General features: G+C 39.4%; 2 protein-coding genes across 2 annotated transcripts in view; both read right to left on the bottom strand.

Moving 5' to 3' along the window:
- The window catches only part of dennd1a (DENN/MADD domain containing 1A), a 128,878-nt gene extending 124,726 nt beyond the window's left edge, over positions 1-4,152 (bottom strand). The window contains exon 1 of the mRNA XM_062031063.1: positions 3,997-4,152. Coding sequence (XP_061887047.1) covers positions 3,997-4,013 — 17 coding nt within the window. The 5' untranslated portion in view covers positions 4,014-4,152. The remainder of the gene's footprint in view (positions 1-3,996) is intronic.
- Positions 4,153-6,589: 2,437 nt separating this feature from the next.
- psmb7 (proteasome 20S subunit beta 7) lies at positions 6,590-22,350 on the bottom strand. The gene is made up of 8 exons (XM_062031062.1): positions 22,193-22,350; positions 13,841-13,934; positions 12,517-12,614; positions 12,247-12,387; positions 11,269-11,384; positions 7,091-7,149; positions 6,841-6,992; positions 6,590-6,766 (listed from the first exon to the last, which is right to left on the bottom strand). Exons 1-8 carry the CDS (start codon positions 22,252-22,254, stop codon positions 6,655-6,657), a joined length of 834 nt encoding a protein of 277 aa, XP_061887046.1. The 5' UTR covers positions 22,255-22,350; the 3' UTR covers positions 6,590-6,654.
- Between the last annotated feature and the right edge of the window lie 150 nt (positions 22,351-22,500).

Genomic DNA, 22,500 nt, shown 5'->3' with positions numbered 1-22,500 from the left:
TATATATATATATATATATATACATTAGGGGTGTAACGGTAGACAAAAATTTTGGTTCGGTACGTACCTCGGTTTAGAAGTCAGGGTTCGGTTAATTTTCGGTACAGTAAGAAAACAAAGTAAACATTTTTTGGTTATTTATTTACCAAATTTGTAAAAAAAATGGCATAACATACATATACACACAGGGTCCATTGCCAGGGTTAATGTGGTCAACATATATAAAATAAAAACTAAATAAGATAAGGCTCAGAATGGTTTCTTAACAAAACTTTTCTACATATAAAGTGATTTTTTTGATTGATTGATTGAGACTTTTATTAGTAGATTGCACAGTACAGTACATATTCCGTACAATTGACCACTAAATGGTAACACCCGAATAAGTTTTTCAACTTGTTTAAGTCGGGTCCACGTTAATCAACAGCTGGACGAAGTGGCTTGGGAGAGGGAAGTCTGGGCTTCTCTGCGTAGGCTGCTGCCCCCGCAACCCGACCTCAGATAAGCGGAAGAAGATGGATGGACGGAAGTTGTTGCTCAGATTAAATAAAATGACAAAACTTTTCTTCTACATATAAAAAGTGCAACATTAAACAGTTTCAAGTCAACTCAGCCTCAGATTAACTTTTCTGAAAAACTGAAACATCATATGGTCATAAGTATTCAGACCCTTTACTGTAACACCCATATTTAACTCACATGCTGTCTATTTCTTCTGATCCTCCTTGAGATGGTTTTTCATTAGAGTCCAGCTGTTTTTATTTAAACTGGTTGGACTTGATTAGGAAAGGCACACTCCTGTCTATTAAATACCTTACAGCTCACAGTGCATGTCACAGTAAATGAGAATCATGAGGTCGAAGGAACTGCCAAGGAGCTTAGAGACAGAAATGTGGAAAGGCACAGATCGATTAAAAAAAAAGTTGGCAGAATTTTGGGACAACCACAACTCTTCCGAGACCTGGCCGTCCAGCCAAACTAGCAATCATGCTAGATAAGCCTTGGTGAAAGAGGTAAAGAAGAGGCCAAAGATCACTGTGGTTAAACTCCTGAGATGAAATAGGGCGATGGGAGAAAGTTCCACAAAGTCAACTATCACTGCAACCCTCCACCATTCGGGGCTTTGTGGGAAAATGGCCCGACGGAAGCTTCTCCTCAGTGCAAAACATGAAAACCTGCATAGAGTTTGCCAAAATACACATGAAGGACTCCCAGACTTTGAGAAAGTAAATTCTCTGGTTTGATAAGACCAAGATTGAACTTTTTGGCGTTAATTCTAAGCCGTATGTGTGGAGAAAATCAGGCACTGCTCAACACCTGCCCAATACAATCCCAACAGTGAAACATGGTAGTGGCAGCATCATGCAATGGGGGTGTTCTTTAGCTGCAGGGACAGGACGACTGGTTGCAATTGAAGGAATGATGAATGCGGCAAAGTACACAGATATCCAAGCGTCTCTGCGCTACTGACCTGTCTCCGCTCGGGATGGTCTCCTGCTGGCCTCCTGCTGGCCCCACTATGGACTGGACACTCACTGTTATGTTGGATCCACTAGGGACTGTACTTAGAGGGGGGGTTACCCACATATGCGATCCTCCCCAAGGTTTATCATAGTCATTCACATCGACGTCCCTTGTGTGGGCTCTGTGCCGAGGATGTCGTTGTGGCTTGTGCAGCCCTTTGAGACTTTTGTGATTTAGGGCTATATAAATAAACATTGATTGAAGACGAAAACCTCTTCCAGAGTGCTCAGGACCTTAGACTAGGCCGAAGGTTCACCCTAAGCACACAGCTAAAATTACAAAGGAGTGCTTCGGAACAACTCTTTGACCATTCTTGACTGGCCCAACCAGAGCCCTGACATAAACCCTTTGAGGAGGGTGGCAGGAATCATCTCTGGGGAAACCTGAAAATGGCTGCCCACTAACGTTCACCATCCAGCCTGACAGAACTGTAGAGTATCAGCAAGATCAATGGCAAAGGACCCCCAAATCCAGGTGTGAAGAAGGTGTTGCATCATTCCCAAGAAGACTCATGGCGGTACTTGCTCAAAAGGGTGCTTCTGATCAAGGGGTCTGAATACTTATGACCATGTGATATTTCAGTATTTATTTTTTAATCAATTTGCAAAAAAAATTCTACATTTCTGTTTTTTCTGTCAAGATGGGGTACTTAGTGTAAATTAATGAGAAATAAAATTGACTTTTTGATTTTAGCAAATGGTTGCACTGAAACAAAGAGTGAAACATTTAAAAGGGTCTGAATACTTTCCGTACCCACTGTGTGTATGCCTGTATGACAGACACTGTCATATTACCAAATAGGATACACATTATATGACAGCTGTTTATTAAATATATAATATACATGACAAATGTGTTTTCAAACAGAATAAATACCAGAACGTGTATTGTTTTTTTTAAACACGATATCAATGTGACAGTTTTTTAAATAGGATCTAGATCAGTGGTCCCCAACATTTTTGTAGCTGCGGACCGGTCAACGCTTGAAAATTTGTCCCACGGACCGGGGGGGATTATGGTATTTTTTTGTTGTTTTGGTTTTTGTCATAAAGAAATACAATCATGTGTGCTTACGAAGTGTATCCCTGCAGACTGTATTGATATACAACGTATATATTGTGTTTTTTATGTTGATTTAATACACATTTTTTTTACAAATTTCTTGTTTGGGACCACTGATCTAGATGACAGTGTGTTGTTTTTTTAAATATGATACAATATGACAGTTGTGTTTTTTAATTAAATAAATATATGACAGGGTGTTGTGGTTTCTAAATATTATACAAATATGATAGTTGTTTATTAATTATGATATATGGCAGTGTGTGTTACATATGATGCAAATATGACAGTCCTGTTTTTAAATAGGATAAATACACAACACACTGTCAAGTATTTATTGTATTTAAAAACATGACTGTCATTTTTTTAATTAATAGTTTTTAAATATGATACAAATATGACAGTTCTGTTTATAAATAGGGTAAATATATAAGTTTTGTGTTTTAATATTATTTAAGTATGAAAAATGTGGGTTCAAAAATGTGAAGTGAATTATATTTACATAACGTTTTTCTCTAGTGACTCAAAGTGCTTTACATAGTGAAACCCATTGTCTACAAATTTAAGTTACATTTAAACCAGTGTGGGTGTCACTGGGAGCAGGTGGGTAAAGTGTCTTGCCCAAGGTCACAAAATGATAAATACCGTGACAGTGTTGTTTTAAAATAATTGCTGTAAATATGACAGTGTGTTGTTTTTCAAATATGATATAAATTATATGACAATTGTTTATTAAATAGAATGTATGACATTTGTTTTTAATTTTCTTTAAATACGATATAAATAAGTTGTTTGTAAATATGATGTATATAACATAATTTTGTGTTTTTCAAATATTATATAAATATGTTCAATATGACCGAGTGTTGTTTTTTTTAAATATTATTTAAATATGGCAGTTGTGTTTTTAGATAGGATAAATATATGACAATGTGTTGTGTTTAAAATATGTTGTAAATATGAGAGTTGAAAAATGTTACACTATAAATATGACAGTTGTTTGTAAAGAGTATATAAATATGACAGTTGTTTTTAAATATGATACAAATATGACAGTGTGTTGAGTGTTTCCATACATCCATTAATTTCTACCGCTTGTCCCTCTCGGGGTCGCGGGGTGTTGTGTTTTAAAATATGACACATATTTGACAGTGTGTTGATAAGCAAGACGTTCATGCATTTATCAGCATTTTAGTGTACTCCTAAAGCACCTAACATCCTGAAATGAAACGAAATAGCTGATGTTGTGAACGATGTTGTTGTTTTTTGATAATTTTTGGAGGTATTGTCCACATTTGTGTCCAAAAGTCAGAAAGTGTACGTAATGCGAGCATTTTGGTCACTTTGAACAAGCTAACGGCAGCACACACGCTAAAGACAGCAGCGCTAGAAGTAGCAAGTTGTTCTTACTTGATTCTGGACTCCATCTTTCCGTACTCAACACTTTGGCTCACAGCAGAAGGGCGATTAGAAAGACGCCATTAGCGGCTATTTGTTTTAAACATGTCACAGAAATGTACAAATATACAGTTTCGCCATCAAAGACGGCGACAAAAATGGTATCGTGGGAGTTGTAGTTCTAAAGGCAGTGCAGGTAGTCGTACAATGAGCAACAGTCTGAGTTTTAACTACATTTCCCACAATTCTTAGCAACGCCCGCGCGAGGGTCGCGTGATTTGATAGCGACTTTATTTACGAGGGGTTTAGTCAAATTTCGTTGTGTTATTACAAATTACTCATCTTTTTTTTTTATTTAAAAAATAAACAATTTAAAGTCAAATGATGGCTAGTGGAACACAGCAATATACATTTGTGATATTTTAAAAATTATATATTAATTGTTGTGAAATATGTGTAATGTTACAAATGCACTTTTTGATTTAAAAAAAACAACGTATGTATTTAAAATAATTGTATTAGTGTTATTGATCGTCTTTTTGTGACAAATACGTCGTCAGGCTTTCCATTGCAATTTTAAGGTAAAACAAAATTCATAGTGATACTTTCCGAGTTTTTTTAAAAACGAATTAAAAGAATATGGTAAAAAAAAAAAAAAATGAAATGATCAACAGTACCCCAGCATTGCCAGGCTTCTAACATGTTCTCAGAGGGAAGTGGCCACTGAGCTTCGAGTGTCACCAGCAGGTTGCAACAGTTATACAAAAAGAATGGTAGTCATAAAAACAAACATACCTGTTGACTTTCTTGTCGGAGAACAAGTTGTGTAAAATGAGTGAAACATTAAACAGATGAGCATTCAAAAGTTTTGAAAAGTTCAAAATAAGTTAATCTGTAAAGGTTACATCCAAACAAAACTAAGTATCTAAAAATAAGCTTATTTTTCCGTGGGTTTCATTTAATCCACATACAAACATAGGGTTTTGTCAGTATCAATAAAAAAAACACTTTTGAAAAATTGTAGATTCAATGTTTGTGATTGGACAGTTAAAACATATTTTTTTGTTAAATTAAACCCTAGTTTAGCAATGTGAAATTTACCTGAAAGCTGAATCAGGAGATCATCGTTGACTTCAGGAAGCACCAGTCCAGCCACACTCCACTCTACATCAAAGGCACATCGGTGGAGATAGTAATAGCAGCACCAAGTTCCTGGGGGTGCAGATAACTGACAATATAACCTGGTCCCTACACACCGGAGCTCTTGTAAAAAGAGCTCAGCAGCGCATGCACTTTTTGCATCGGATGAAAAGAGCACAGCTCCCTCCCCCCATTCTACAGAGGCACTATATAGAGGCTGCTGACCAACAGCATCTCTGTCTGGACTGGAGCCTGCAGTGCCTCAGACTGGAAGTCTCTCCAGAGTGGTGAGGACGGCGGAAAAGATCACCAGGACTCCTCTTCTTCCTATTCAGGAGATCGCAAAAAGCCGCTGCCTGACCAGGGCTCAGAAAATCTGCAAAGACTCCTCCCACTCCCACCAAGGACTGTTTTCACTGCTGGACTCTAGAAAGAGGTTCCGCAGCCTCCGAAGCAGAACCTCCAGGCTCTGTAACAGCTTCTTCCCTCAGGCCGTAAGACTCTTGAACGCATCATGATTATCCCCTCAACTCCCCCCAAAATGGATTAACTCGCTGGAATAAAAAAGACAATATAACACATCCATAAATGTGGATGCATGTGAAAAAGTGCAATATATTTATCTGTACTGTAACCTATTTATTTATTTATTTATATATGCACCTTATTGCTTTTTTATTCTGCACTACCATGAGCTGATGTAACGAAATTTCGTTCTTATCTGTACTGTAAAGTTCAAATTTGAATGACAATAAAAAAGGAAGTCTAAGTCTAATAACAGCTGTACATAGTTCAAATAAATGCATTAAATGTTTAAACTGTTTTTTTTAATTGTCAGGCAGTAAATATTTGCCATGGTTTTCATCCATCCATCCATTTTCTACCGCTTATTCCCTTCGGGGTCACGGGGGGCACTGGAGCCTATCTCAGCTACAATCAGGCGGAAGGCGGGGTACACCCTGACAAGTCGCCAACACATTGCAGGGCCAACACAGATAGACAACATTCACACTCACATTCACACAGTAGGGACCATTTAGTGTTGCCAATCAACCTATCCCCAGGTGCATGTCTTTGGAGGTGGGAGGAAGCCGGAGTACCCGGAGGGAACCCATGCAGTCAAGGGGAGAACATGCAAACCCCACACAGAAAGATTACGAGGCTGGGATTGAACCCAGGACTACTCAGGACCTTCGTATTGTGAGGCACATGCACTAACCCCTGTTCCACCGTGCTGCCCCATGGTTTTCATAAAAGAATGAAATGTCCTCATTTGTGGAAAAACATAACATATACAGTATGAAAACTAATATTTACATTACTTGAAGTAAAGCTTACTGTATGTCAAATCAGAAACAGTTCTCTTTGGTTATTGATCCCCATTGCCTTGTACCTATTTCAAATTCTTTTTATGTGGTACTTTCATAATACATGTTTATATACACATGTAAATGAAAAAAGTGGAGAAAATGTGAATTTTATTGAAAAGAAAGCAGTGACATTGCATTTACCAAAATAAATACATTTCTATTAGGAAGTATCCATAGTTTGTACACTTTCCTCCACCACATCCAGGTTGAATGGTGTCACCTGCTTGGTCAGCACAACTGTGGTTCCTCTTTTATACTTGTAGTCACCAGTTCTAAAGACAAAAGACACATTTTTACCTTGTATCGGGACAGCAATAATACAAGTACAACATATTCTATTTCTGACCTGATGCCCTTCTTGTTGGCCTCATCGTGGGGTCGAATGTAGTCCACCTGATCCTTGGTAATAACACACAAATCTATGTTGCTGCCAGAACCCAGATCGTTGAAGATTCCTGCAGCGATAGCATCACGCACAAGCTTCTTGGCGTCCGCTTCCTTTCATCCAATGCATTAAACAACAATTAGTGCCGGAATGAAAAACAAAGTGAATCTTATATGACTGGAATTAATCAAAGTTTTTATGATGGACTGACTTCCATGTTGGGCTTGTATCGGTCTTCAAACACTGCCATGGCAGCCAGGGATCCAGACCCTAAGAAATGACAGTTGGTAAAAATTGGTAATTTGCCTTAAAAGAACCATCTTCCAGAACACAAATGTCATCCTCTTTTATTTGTTCAGTTAATAAATGTTTCATTGAACACATTTCTTCAGGAGTGAGCAGGTAAAAAAAAAAAGAAGTGACGCTTATGTAAAAACATTATTAAAGGCCTACTGAAATGACATTTTTTTATTTAAACGGGGATAGCAGATCCATTCTATGTGTCATACTTGATCATTTCACAATATTGCCATATTTTTGCTGAAAGGATTTAGTAGAGAACATCGACGATAAAGTTTGCAAGTCTTGGTCGCTGATAAAAAAAGCCTTGCCTGTACCGGAAGTAGCGTGACGTCACAGGTTGAAGAGCTCCTCACATCTGCACATTGTTTACACCAGCAGCGAGAGCGATTCGGACCGAGAAAGCGACGATTACCCCATTAATTTGAGCGAGGATGAAAGATTTGTGGATGAGGACAGTGACAGTGAAGGATTAGAGTGCAGTGCAGGACGCCAGGGTGTATCTTTTTTCGCTCTGACCGTAACTTAGGTACGGGCTCATTGGATTCCACACTTTCTCCTTTTTCTATTGTGGATCACGGATTTGTATTTTAAACCACCTCCGATACTATATCCTCTTGAAAATGAGAGTCGAGAACGCGAAATGGACATTCACAGTGACTTTATCTCCACGACAATACATCGGCGAAGCACTTTAGCTACGGAGCTAACGTGATAGCATCGGGCTTAACTGCAGATAGAAACAAAAGAAATAAACCCCTGACTGGAAGGATAGACAGAAAATTTAACAATACTATTAAACCATGGACCTGTAACTACACGGTTAATGCTTTCCAGCCTGGCGGAGCTTAACAATGCTGTTGCTAACGACGCCATTGAAGCTAACTTAGCAACGGGACCTCACAGAGCTATGCTAAAAACATTAGCTATCCACTTACGCCAGCCAGCCCTCATCTGCTCTTCAACACCCGTGCTCACCTGCGTTCCAGCGATCGTCGCTCCTCATCAATGCGGTCGGCGGCTAGCGTCGGATAGCGGTCTGCTATCCAAGTCAAAGTCCTCCTGGTTGTGTTGCTGCAGCCAGCCGCTAATACACCGATCCCACCTACAGCTTTCTTCTTTGCAGTCTTCATTGTTTAAAAAATTGCAAAAGATTCACCAACACAGATGTCCAGAATACTGTGGAATTTTGCGATGAAAACCAAGCTTTTTGTATTGGATACAATGTGTCCGAATACTTCCGTTTCAACGATTGACGTCACACGCATACGTCATCATACATAGACGTTTTCAACCGGAAGTTTCGCGGGAAATTTAAAATTGCACTTTATAAGTTAACCCGGCCGTATTGGCATGTGTTGCAATGTTAAGATTTCATCATTGATATATAAATTATCAGACTGTGTGGTCGGTAGTAGTGGGTTTCAGTCGGCCTTTAAATGTTATTCTAAATTCAAAAACGTCTTTCCATCACAACAGCAAAAATGGTACTAACAATTAGGGATGAATACCGATTAAACCGAATCAATACCGGTACCAATTTTTGCCACTTTGACCATGTTCATTTGGTAATACTTATTTAATGATAAAATATATATTTTTAAATTCAACACTTAACACTGAGCTGATAATTGCGCTGTCATGTTGTCGTATCTTGTTTTATTACACTTTAGAGTCTCATTTGCATGTACGCATTATTTCAGTTTGTCCTAGGTGTGTCATAGAGGTCAGGAAGCAGTCTTTGCCACTCAATTGAATGTGCCAGTCATGTCTTGAGGCCTACGAAGTGTTAATACTATATTTGTATTTGTAAACACCAGCTAGTAGGTTGCTTCTCTTTCTTCCCCTCCATTTTTCTGCATTCTTTCGTATCTCAAGTTATCATTACATATATGTATTGTTGCATTTGAACAACTGTATTGTTGATAATAAAGGTAAAGTATTGGTATTGTTCATTATCAATAGCGCTATTTCTATTGGTATTCGTATTGCTCCATTTTTAGTGTAATAATGCTCATTGTCATTTCTGTATTATTTTTTATTTTCGCTAACTGCTTATTTGCTATTACTTTTACCATCATATTTGTACATGTCGTATTTGCTGATGTTGCTCTATTGTTGTTGTTGTGTTTGCTGTTGTTGTTTTTGTCTCTGTCTAATCCCCCCCTTGTCCCCACAATTCCCCCTCTGTCTTCCTTTTTTTTGTCTTTCTATCCCCTCCTGCTCCGGCCCGGCTGCACCAAATGATAATATAAATACATTTAATAAAGTCAAATACAAATAAGGCAACAAGAGAAGTATCCTACACTTCTCTTTTGTAAAGTAAATCTGAACAGCCGATATGGGCATCTACATCTACTATATGATTTGCCTGAGAAGCTGGACAGCACAAAAAATAAAAATAAAAAAAAGTAAACACCAGCTCTTTGAGTGTAACATGCATATTAGTTGTAGTTTTTATAACCAAATTTGGAGATGTTGAAATCATCATGTAAAATTGCTAATGCTAATTGCTAACATGTCTATGGCGTATCCAAAAATTAGCATTGAGCTCACAAACTTTGAAAATAGAGCCTTACTTTTAAGAGTTTTCTATCAGGCATTTGTCAACATTAAAAATTGCAACATTACATCAAGGCAGTCCGCAACAAATGTGCCTGTTTGGTCACCAAGTCCCTTTGCCGATGCCCAGTCTGCTACTGGATGAGGCTTCACGTGTGGAAAAAAAGGGTATGGAAATATACTACCATTTGATTTTACATCAATTGGAATTTGAAGAGTACCTATAAAAGTACAAAATTCAGTACCCATCCCTAGAAACAAGTCTTGTTCTGTCTTGTCTTTTTGTCATTACATCGAAGGATAAAATCGTGAAAGTTTATAATTACAGCACGTCCCTGTCACCGGAGACTTCCTTCAAATACTGTAATCACATATATGGCAAAACAAGTTCAACCCTGATATCCAAACACAAATGGTCACTGTGGGGGATTCTGGTTCTCAGCAGGAAATTCGTTTTTTCTGCCACTTTTGCAGGTCCAAGCAAACAGCACAACTTTTGACAGTATTGTCTTCTAAAGGCAAAACTTTTAAAAAACGCAAAGAAAAAGAAAAGCTTGTTCGATACTATTCTATTTGCTGAAGTCTACCAAGTCAAATTCCTGGTGTGTTAAACATACTTGGCAAATACATCTGATTTTGACTGCCAAATGTTGACCATTAATTTTAAATGACGGTTACTCCATGTTATGTGAATGGTCCTGAGCTGTGTGTCCTTGTATACCATGCCAGCCTTTCACAATGACAATACAAATATTTGGCGAAAAGAAAAAAAAAAGTGAGTAAAAGTAAAAAAAACAACAGTTCCACTCAGAAGGAGTGGTGTCTTACAGTTGAATTAATTAAGACAAAAACTAAAGCTGTGCAAATACTTACAAATACCTTCCATTAGGAGTGATATATGCTAATGAATGAATATGGATTGAATTTGTTGCGATTGTCTTTTGTATTAATAGGTGCCCTTTTATGCAAACCAAATTGTCTTACCTATTGGTAGCTCCTGTTCTGTATTTGTGATCTGCATTTGTCCGGAAAATTTGAAATCAAGCCATGGAGGCATTGCAGAAATATTTATAAAACAATCTTGCCTTCTTTCATAATTCCTCCTAACGACCCGTTTGGATTTTCCCATCTTGTGACATCACTGGTTGGGAAAAAAGTCACCTCTTGTTGTGGAGTAGACTGGGTCGTACATGGACATGCATTCTCTGCACTCATTGTTGCCATTTCTAATACAAAGTAGCGTATAGTTCAAACTTATATCTGTCAGTGGACTCCATATGGAAGCGCTAAAAACTATCACATGGCTGGCGGGGAGAAGATGCAGTCAAAGTGGCGCCTTGCAATTAAGACTGCCCACAAAACGGCACATCCTAAAGAGATGTGAAAATGTTCTGTAAAAAATAATCTAAGCAAAATGTTGACTAAAGAACCACCATTACATGGTATGTAGACTACAAGGAAGTGTTTTAAATGTAGAAAAAAATAAAATCACAATAAAACCCCTTTAAAACAAAAGAACAAACTGACCCATGGTGACGTATGGGAGCTTGTCAGTGGAGCCGTGAGGGTAGATGCTGTAGAGATGAGGACCGTTACAGTCCACTCCACCCAGGACAAGAGCAGCCCCAATGTACCCCTGATACCTGAATCAAAAGATCAACGTTACAAACCTTTGAACTAAATAGAAGTATAATCAATAGGGTGTAACAGTACTAAAGGTGTACCGATACAACTTTTTCAATTCTGATACAATACCGATATTAATCCAAAACAATATCAGCACAAATCTTAGTATATACTTTTATTTTGAAGTGTAGAATGTAAGAAAATGTTTGATCAAGTTAAAATACTCAGAACAATGGTAAAACACTAACGTTGTGGCATAATTATGCTTTTGAAGTGGAGCGCTAACTTGTTTTTTGTGGACAACTAGTGGTCACAATAATTTTATAAATTAGGCGCATGATGCCGCAAGATGTATGCGGACACGTTTGTTACTGGACACTTTCTAATACTTGATTGTATTGACGAATGTGATGTTAGACTGCAATATTGTTCAATTAAGAACACTTGTTACGCGTGTCTAACTTGGGTTCTATTGTGTTGTGTATAACTGTTGTGTAGCTGCTAGTTTCTTGTAGCCTGTAGCCTACCATGTTTACCTTGTGTAAATGACTTAACTAAAATACAAGGAAAGATCAAACTTGTGAGCTTATTGTGTGCGGTTAACCGGCTGTCAAGCTTTGCCAAGTAAACGGCTCATCCTTGGCACAACTGCTAGCCAAAGGTTTCAGTGTACTTGTGTACTGAGTAGACGCGTGACGCCATTAGCACATCTTGTCAGTAACTCAATGGTTAAGGGGAGGGAAAGCTGTACACCTGTGTAGTTTTGTAGTGAAACACAGATTATGGATGTACCGTTACAGACCTAATTTTAATTCTCAATGGTACAAGCTGGGTACGAGTTGCTTGTATTTCTACAATATTTGAGATGATGCAGCGTACCTGAAAAGCATTTGCTTAAACATGCGGTTGGCGGTAGCCACACGAGGCAGTCTGCCTGTGGAGAGGGCGTGCAGTTCCAGATTGGAGGAGATGATCTGAGTGGTCATTTCTGTGTCTGCAGCTGTTCCTGCTCCACAACAACTAGACAACACAAGAACAGTCTGAAAACTTTTAAGCTTTCATTCCTGTTTTGGTGAACATTTGAAAAACTAAAGCAGGACATTAATTGTTCATTACTTCCTAATGCACCCCTTCAACCACTTGACTTACTAGATGTTGGGTGAGATGTAGTGTATCTTGGAGCAATTCTTGTCAGCGACTACCATACCCTCAGTGGCTCTGGTGTCAGCTCCCAGGATGATCCCATCCTTCACAAAAAAATGCCAACAATGTTTCAATTCACAGACCCATGGAACGTTTAATTACTGTATTGACCTGGATATAAAACTACCCCAGTGCTGTACAATTACTCAATCTAATCACAATCAACATTTTGGGCGCCACAATTAAATGAGGGCAATTGTCGGCGATGTTAACATTTAAAAAGTAGGCTGCGCTTCATATCAAATCAGTAATTTTCACAGCCGCCGTTATACAAAAGCAACAGCAACTTGTCATGAAGCCTGCGAAGCAGCCACCACCCACGCCAAAGGCCATCGTGTATATGCACAGAGCTCCATGCTGGCCTGTCATCTTGTTTCACTTCTGCGACTCCCTCGGCGGGTCCCCAATGAATTCATAAACCCCCTGCATCTGCGCATGCGCGTGAATCCAGGGAATGCAGTAATGTAATGCATTGACGGACTCTTTCATGCTAGTACAATCATTACACAAAAAAAACATTTTTTTGTATTTTGTTATTTAATGTACATGTTTCACATTAAAATCACACGTAAGATTAGGTCAACCAAGAGTGTCAAAATGATGACGCACGTGAACCCCATGGAAGTTAGCTGGGTTTTTTTGCCGAAAGAAAAAATATCAATACTGAATAAATACGTCTGAAAGCATTATTTAATTTGAAAAAATAAAATAAAAATTAATAACAAACATTAACAAAAACACAAAGATTTGTCTTTAAAATATCAAAATAGATTATTTAGTCATTTTATTAAGCCATTTCATTATAAAACTTCACCCCCTTTAAAAAATGTAATGCCCGCCCGTTAAATGTTTTTTGCAGCCGGGTCTGACTGCTAGCGAGTTAGTGAGACACCAGATGTTTTGGTCAGATCTCACGGGATCCATTGTGATATCCACCATGCCAGTACTTCTCAAACTGCCTATGAACTGCCATGAAAGGTAGGTATTTCATTTAGTATCCGTATAAAAATGCACATTTCAGTATATCATTGCCATTGTTTTTCTGTTTTGAGAGCCACACAGACTGAGCATTCGGTAGGAAAAAATGATGTCCCCCTAGTGTAGGCATGACAGAAAAAAAATTAACCACTGGGCTACACCAACTCGTGAAGGGGACCTAAAGCATAACTAAGCCGAGAAAACGCTCATATCCCCAAAAAATGGTGAGCTGCGGCACATGTGATTGACGTATCACTGTATTGTAATTTTGCTTTAAGACCGTTTCACTCACCTTGAACACAATGCCACAAATTGTAGTTCCAGTCTTACGAGGAGCAGGCAAATTACAACCCAATTCCTTCGCTTTGTCATCAAGGAATGCATTTCTACAAAAACAAAAAACACTATAAAAAATATGAAAGTATACATGTTTACACAATTACATACTTCTGCAGTTTTCTTTGGTGCACAACACACAATAGATGTTTTGTGCATTCCTCTTCTCCTTCAGCAACCGAACGGCATGTTATGCTTTGATTGGTAATGTGGATTTTTTAAAATTCTGTTTTATACATACTTTTGCTTTGAAAGCCGACCCCTCTGCTTTAACTCTGATTTTCACCGGATACGGAACAACAGTAAAACCTGACCGCCACGTTACGGCACCACCATCTGTCATCCGGCAAACCCCACTGCTGTTATGTTGCGGCTCTGCTGTGCAACAAAATAGCGCAGACTTTCACGAGAGCTTGCGAATCCGCGCATAATAATGTGATAAAGTAAACACTGTGCAATGTCTCGATCTTTGCCGTCCATCAATACCCACAGGCATTGAACGAACTGCAGTCAGGGCGAGACCCCTATGAGGACAACAAGCAAGCATATGAACTTCCTTGGGAAATTTTCTCGCAATTTGTGCAGAAACTATTTGGTTATCCAAATCAATTGTCTGGGTGGCTGGTCTCAGACGATCATGGAGGTGCACCTGCTGGATGTGGAGGTCCTGGGCTGGTGTGGTTACACATGGTCTACAGCTGTGAGGCTATTTGGTTGTACTGCCAATGTCTCTAAAACTCCTTGGGAGATGGGTTATGGTAAAGAAATTAACATTCAATTCATGGGCAACAGCTCTGGTGGACATTCCTGCAGTCTGCATGCGACCTCAAAACTTGCGACATTGTGGCATTGTGCTGTGTGATAAAACTGCACATTTAAGGGTGGCCGTTTATTGTAGGCAGCCTAAGGCACACTTGTGCAATAATCATGCTGTTTAATCAGCATCTTGATATACCACACCTGTGAGGTGGGATGGATTATTATATGATTATGCTCACTAATAAACATTTAGACAGATTTCTGAACAATATTTGAGAGGAATAGGCCTTTTGTGTATATTGTAGAAGTTTTAGATCTTTGAGTTCAACTCATGTAAAATGGAAGCAAATACCAAAGTGTTGCATTAATCTATGTAAAACTGAAGAAAAAACCAAAGTGTTGCGTTAATAATTTTGTTCAGTGTATGCAGTTTGAGTCTGCTCTTTTGTCAAGTTGAAATGTAGTGTCTGCGTGACAGCCGCAACAATCTAAACCTGATATGATCAGACGCGCAGACATGTTCCTGTCACTGCCAGATCTGTTTGCGCATGCGTCAAAAGTTAGCAACTTCTGTAGGGATGATACTCGAAACCGGTTTTCCCAGTTGTTCGATAAGAAAAGAACCGAGTCCTCGGACTCGAATCCCTTTTTGAGAACCGGTAGCCTTTATCGAGACCACTATAGTAAAGAAAAATAGTTGGTTCTTTATTCGAATCACTTGGAACGAATCCCGTCCCGACAAGAAATGCCCCGTGTGAAATCACAAGAAATGACGTCACGTAGCTCAGTCATTTGTCACGGTGGGGTGCAGCGTGCTGCAGTACGTTCCCGGGACGCAAAACTGACGGCTCCGGACGAAAGCGTGCAGGTAGGAGATTATTTATTTCTCATAAATCATACACATTACAACAGACAGGAACAAAACAAAAGGAAAGCGTGCCGTTCGCACGAGAAGCTAAAGCAAAAACTTACTTAGCAAAGGAATACTAGAAGCTAAGGTAACTTTAGCACAGGAATCATGAGCTCGAAAACCAGAATGCCAACGTAACTGTTGCAAATGCAAACAATGAAGCCACGACGAGTGACCGGAAAAGGCAGGCTTAAATAGAGTCTCTGATGAGCAACAGGTGCGTGTACAAGGCAGGTGAAAATCATAAGTAACCATGGTGACTAAAACAAACCCCCGAAGTGCACAAAACAACTAAGGAAGTCCAAATCTAACAGAACATAACTAAACAAAATATGATCCGACCACATCATAATACATCACAGTTTCATATCATTTCCCTTTACAGGAGTAGGAAGAAGTAAAGCTTATTTAATCCTACCCCTTTCCCACTTCATACAAATATATACATCATTTACTGACCTTTTTATAATAAAATATCTGTGAATTAGTATATAAAACAGTTTTGTAATATGTAATTAATTAATTCAGTCATTATTAATATACTGAGATGAATAATATCTTATTTTCAATAAGGTTGAAAGTATTTCTCATAATTCTTCTTCTTTGTACTTTGTAAGCACTATTCATTTGAACAACCTCTTAAACTGGATCATATCAGTACAATGTTTAACTTCTTTACTTAATCCATTCCATCATTTAATTCCACATCATTTTAGCTGTTTGCAATTTTACCAAATCATCGAACTTTAATATTTTTGACTCAATAAATAAAGTGTTTGTATGTTCTCTATATCCAAAATTATGTATCAGTCTAATTAATTTTTTTTGTAACACTGTTAACGAATGTAGCGCACATTTGTAGTTATTTCCCCACATTTCTGCACAATAACTCAGATATGGTAATACTATAGTAGCGAGCAGTAGAGAATGTGAAGTGATTTGTTAAACCAAATATTGTGTTTTTTTCCATATACAACAACCTATCTGGACTCGATAAGAGAATCGATAAGGAATCGGTTCGATAAGAGTAGGGTTGGGTATCGAGTATCGATTGGAACCGGGACTAACTTTCCGATTCTCCCGGAATCGTTCAAAAGTTTAAATTTCGATTCCTATTTTCGATACCAGTCCGCCGATACTGGAAGAAGAAGCCGCTGAACACCAACGAAGAAGCGCCCACCGCCGGAAGTGTTAGCATAGCCGAGCGAGTCAGTCAAGCTCAAGCATGGATAGCGGGCGTCGGCGGTCGAAAGTGTGGCTTTACTTTACAAAAAAAAATGAAATAACCGCGAAATAACAGAGCTCCATGTCCATCAAGAAACGAGTGGAGAGAGAGCTGCAGATGTACCAGGACGTTTCACCGATACTTATGTCTGACGACCCTGCTGCATGGTGGTGGAACCAACAAAAGACTTATCCTTTGCTGTCATATCTCGCTTTCTCCTATTTATGCGTTCAAGCTTCTTCCACACCCAGCGAACGTGTATTTTCCACAGCAGGAGACACTATCTGTCCAGAACGCTCACGCATCCTGCCTGAGAAGGCGGATATGGTCATTTTCCTAAACAAGAACTGTCTCTGATTTTATACTGTACCTGCTGCTAATCTGGACTGGGTTTTGCAAGTTGTTTCTTATTGTTTATTTGCTTTTCTGCACCAGGTTAGCCCATCAGTGGGAGCACGGTAACATTTTTAAGTACCTGCAGCATCATACACTTGTGTGTGTAAATGTGTTTTCATGAGGTTTTCAAAAATAAAGCTCTCTTGACGAAAGTGTACCCCTGGGAAAATGTATTCATAATTTATAATATTTATATTCAAGTTCATAGATTTGATATTTATATTCTAGTTGAAAACAGCCCTGTGAGGAATTTATAGTAAAGTTCATAAAAAGTTAATAGAATTAAAATTTGATGGAGAATGTCAGACTATTTCATTCAGAAAGACTGTAGGTTAGCTAGCTCATTTAAAATATCCTAAACTTTTTTTTGACCCTGCCTCTTAAAAGAATCGGAACCGAGAATCGTCAGGAATCGGAATCGAAACAAAGAATCGGAATTGGAATCGGAATCGTTCGAATTCAAGCGATACCCAACCCTAGATAAGAGGATTCGATAATAGGCTCGAACTCGATAATTTCTTATCAAACATCATCCCTCAGCTTCTTTTCCATTCTTAACAGCGTTTTTTTCCCTAAATATGTGTGTGGAGTTTGCATGTTCTCCCCGTGACTGCGTGGGTTCCCTGCAGGTACTTCGGCTTCCTCTCACTTCCAAAGACATGCAGCTGGAGATAGGTTGATTGTCAACACTGAATTGACCCTAGTGTGTGAATGTGAGTGTGAATGTTGTCTGTCTATCTGTGTTGGCCTTGCGATGAGGTGGCGACTTGTCCAGAGTGTACCCCGCCTTCCGCCCGAATGCAACTGAGATAAGCTCTAGCACCCGGTATAGCGGGCGGTATAGCTCGGTTGGTAGAGCGGCCGTGCCAGCAACTTGAGGGTTCCAGGTTCGATCCCCGCTTCCGCCATCCTAGTCACTGCCGTTGTGTCCTTGGGCAAGACACTTTACCCACCTACTCCCAGTGCCACCCACACTGGTTTAAATGTAACTTAGATATTGGGTTTCACTATGTAAAGCGCTTTGAGTCACTAGAGAAAAAGCGCTATATAAATATAATTCACTTCACCCCCCGCAACACCGAACGGGATAAGCGGTAGAAAATGGATGGATTTTTACGTAATTATGTTGATTTTTTTTTTTTAAACAACCGTGCGCAAAGTATCAACTTATAATCTCAAATGACAACTACACTTTAAAATTAAGATGTCTTTTATTCATCCACATCGTTCATTATTACAATTTGAAGCAACCATTTCTTTCTTTGCTTTGACTCTGAGTGACATTTGTCATTAGTGGTTTCACTGCCTTAAGTAAATAAGCTTGCATTTCCCACTAATAATTTCAAATGGTCAATTCGTCGAACATGAATTTGGCTATCCCAATACTTTGAATGCACATTTGTTACTTTTGTAATATTTCTTAGCAAGGCAAGAAGTCATGTTTGGGCATGCGTATTGCAAAAGTTGCGTATGCACAAACTCTTGGGTGGATGAATAAACCGGGTAGTGACTGTTAAACTTAAGTGTTTATTCATTGAAACTAAATGAAGACAAATCAGTCATTTATTTTATTTTCTGCTATATCCCAAGTATCAGGTTATGTTGCAATTGTAAAGTTGCATAGCGGTCAGTTCATATTAAATACTGAATCATTCATGAAGACATATACTTAAAGGCCTACTGAAATGATTTTTTTTAATTTAAACGGGAATAGCAGATCCATTCTATGTGTCATACTTGATCATTTTGCGATATTGCCATATTTTTGCTGAAAGGATTTAGTAGAGAAAATCGATGATAAAGTTCGCAACTTTTGCTCGCTGATAAAAAAAGCCTTGCCTGTACCGGAAGTAGCGTGATGTCACAGGAGCTAGTATTCCTCACAATTCCCCATTGTTTACAATGGAGCGAGAGAGATTTGGACCGAGAAAGTGACGATTACCCCATTCATTTGAGCGAGGATGAAAGATTCGTAGATGAGGAACGTTACAGTGAAGGACTTGAGAGGCAGTGATGGACGTATCTTTTTTCGCTCCGACCGTAACTTAGGTACAAGCTGGCTCATTGGATTCCACACTCTCCTTTTTCTATTGTAGATCACAGATTTGTATTTTAAACCACCTCAGATACTATATCCTCTTGAAAATGAGAGTCGAGCACGCGAAATGGACATTTAAAGTGACTTTTATCTCCAAGACAATACATCGGTGACACACTTAGCTACTGAGCTAACGTGCTAGCATCGTTCTCAAATGAAGATAGAAACAAAATAAATAAACCCCTGACTGGAAGGATAGACAGAAGAGCAAAAATACTATTAAACCATGTACATGTAACTACACGGCTAATAATTCTCAGCCTGGTAAGGCTTAACAATGCTGTTGCTAACGACACTAAGGCTAATTTAGCAACTTAGCAACCGGAACTCGCAGAACTATGTACTCTCTCCTTTTTCTATTGTGTGTCACTGATTTGTATTTTAAACCACCTCGGATACTATATCCTCTTGAAAATGAGAGTCGAGCACGCGAAATGGACATTTAAAGTGACTTATCTCCACGACAATACATCGGTGACACACTTAGCTACTGAGCTAACGTGCTAGCATCGTTCTCAAATGAAGATAGCAACAAATTAAATATACCCCTGACTGGAAGGATAGACAGAAGAGCAAAATTACTATTAAACCATGTACATGTAACTACACGGTTAAAAATTCTCAGCCTGGTAAGGCTTAACAATGCTGTTGCTAACGACGCTAAGGCTAATTTAGCAACTTAGCAGCCGGAACTCACAGAACTATGATAAAACATTAGCGCTCCACCTACGCCAGCCAGCCCTCATCTTCCCATCAACAGCCGTGCTCACCTGCCTTCCAGCGATCAACGGCGCGACGAAGGACTTCATCCGTGGGTTTGGCGGCAAGCATCAGCTAGGCGTCTTCTATCAGGGTAAGTAGTCCTTGTTGTGTTGCTGTAAGTATTGTACTTAGCCGCTAAGACACCGATCGATCCCACCTACAACGTTCTTCTTTGCAGCCTCCATTGTTCATTAAACAAATTGCAAAAGATTCACCAACACAGATGTCCAGAATACTGTGGAATTTTGTCGAAGAAAACAGAGCTTTGTGTATTGTGTCCAATAGGGCCCAAACACTTCCGTGCATTTTATGACTTCACGCGCATAAATCATATCCAAAGGAGATTTTCAACCGGAAGTGTGGCGGGAATTTTTAAATTGCACTTTATAAGTTAACCCGGCCGTATTGGCATGTGTTTCAATGTTAAGATTTCATCATTGATATATAAACTATCAGACTGCGTGGTCGGTAGTAGTGGGTTTCAGTAGGCCTTTAACATTGTTCTGTCCGTTATCATATATTCATTTCTGTGTGTATTAGCATTTCCTAGACCAGGGGTCGGCAACCCGCGGCTCCGGAGCCGCATGCAGCTTTTTGACCACTCTGATGCGGCTCAGCTGCATACTTGCCGATCCTCCCGATTTTCCCAGCATACTTGCCAACCCTCCCGATTTTCCCAGGAGACTTACGGATCTCAGTGCCTCTCCTAGAAATCTCCAGGGGTAAATATTCTCCAATGTTCACCCTAACATCTAAATTAAGGGCGTGCCCTAATGGCACTGCATTTATTCTCCTCTATAGCCTGTACAAACAGCGTGCCAGCCCGGCCACATGTTGTGTGTAGCTTTTACTTATATACGCAGGAGACAGCAAGGCATACTTGGTCAACAGCCACACAGCTTACACTGACGGTGACCGTATAAAACAACTAACACTGTTACGTTACAAATATGCGCCACACTGTGAACCCACACCAAAAAAGAATGACAAACACATTTCTGGAGAACATCCGCACTGTAACACAACATAAACACAACAAAACAAATACCCAGAATCCCATGCAGCCCCAACTCTTCCGGTCTACATTATACACCCCTGCTACCACCAAACCCCCCCCCACACACACCAACCCCCCCCCCCCCCCCCCTCTGTGCGTCGGTTGAGGTGGGCGGGGTTTGGTGGTAGCGGGGGTGTATAATGTAGAGGGTGTATAATGTAGACCGGAAGAGTTAGGGCTACATGGGATTCTGGGTATTTGTTTTGTTGTGTTTATGTTGTGTTACAGTGCGGATGTTCTCCAGAAATGTGTTTGTCATTCTTTTTTGGTGTGGGTTCACAGTGTGGCGCATATTTCTAACGTAACAGTGTTAAAGTTGTTTTATACGGTCACCATCAGTGTAAGCTGTGTGGCTGTTGAACAAGTATGCCTTGCTGTCACTCACGCGTGCAAGTAGAAGCTGAATTCAACATGTGGCTGAGCAGGTACGCTGTTCGAGCAGGCTGTAGAGGGCGCTAAAAACAGTGCCATCACGCCCTGAAAATCGGGAGTCTCCCGGAAAGATTGGGAGGGTTGGCAAGTATGATGCTATCAAGCGCCATTCATTTAAAACTTGCGGGCCGAACTAAAATTAAATTTTCATATTAAGGTGAGGGCCGGGGCGTATGTCTGAGACCCCTGGTTAAAACATACAAAGCAGAAAAAGCTTTGTATGCAGTGTTATTTCATTTTAAATTTTCAAAAGAGTTTTGTGGCTCCCATTGTTTTCTTTAATTTGTGAACTTGTCAAAATGGCTCTTTGAGTGGTAAAGGTTGCCGACCCCTGTCCTAGACAATATGATACTACAACGTGACTGGCGGCGGTTCCCTCGACTGGCTTCTGCACGACCAGCGTGGTTTCGGTTTTAATTTGAATGTTTTAATAGATTTACGCACAATACCAGTGTTGTATTACTGAATAAAAACGTCAAAGGTGGAGTTGAGAACGCTCTACTTGTTGTTTAGCATCAAAGCTAATACAATTGGAAAGCGAAACAGCTGAGTCATTGCCTTAAAACAAAGTCTACGTGCTAGCAAAAACATGGCAAAGGCCACATAGTGAATGATTCAGCGACCAACATTACTTCAAACATACTTCCATTCTCTCCCAATCATGTTTACCTTTTACAGTTGTCAAAACTGAAACCGCTGAGGGTTGGACGACTTGCAGTCAACGACGCCATCTTCTTGATGATGGTAACCTTCTTCTTCTTCTGCTTCTTCCTTTTCCTCTTCTTCAATTGACGGATGGAATATTTTGGGTGTATTACCGCCACCCTCTGGTAAGGAGAGTAAACATTTATATTTGTTTCTTGTTTGACGCCTTTTTTCCCCCTTTAACTCTGACTTTGACATGAGGACATTTACCGTCAATAAAAAAAAAAGTGAATGTGAATGTAAATTATTGAATACAATTTTTACATTGTTTA

This window comes from Entelurus aequoreus, linkage group LG21 (assembly GCF_033978785.1).
Source record: "Entelurus aequoreus isolate RoL-2023_Sb linkage group LG21, RoL_Eaeq_v1.1, whole genome shotgun sequence".
NCBI classification, from domain to species: Eukaryota; Metazoa; Chordata; class Actinopteri; order Syngnathiformes; family Syngnathidae; genus Entelurus; species Entelurus aequoreus.
Note: the sequence above shows the minus strand (reverse complement) of the source record. Positions and strands in the feature narration are given on the sequence as shown.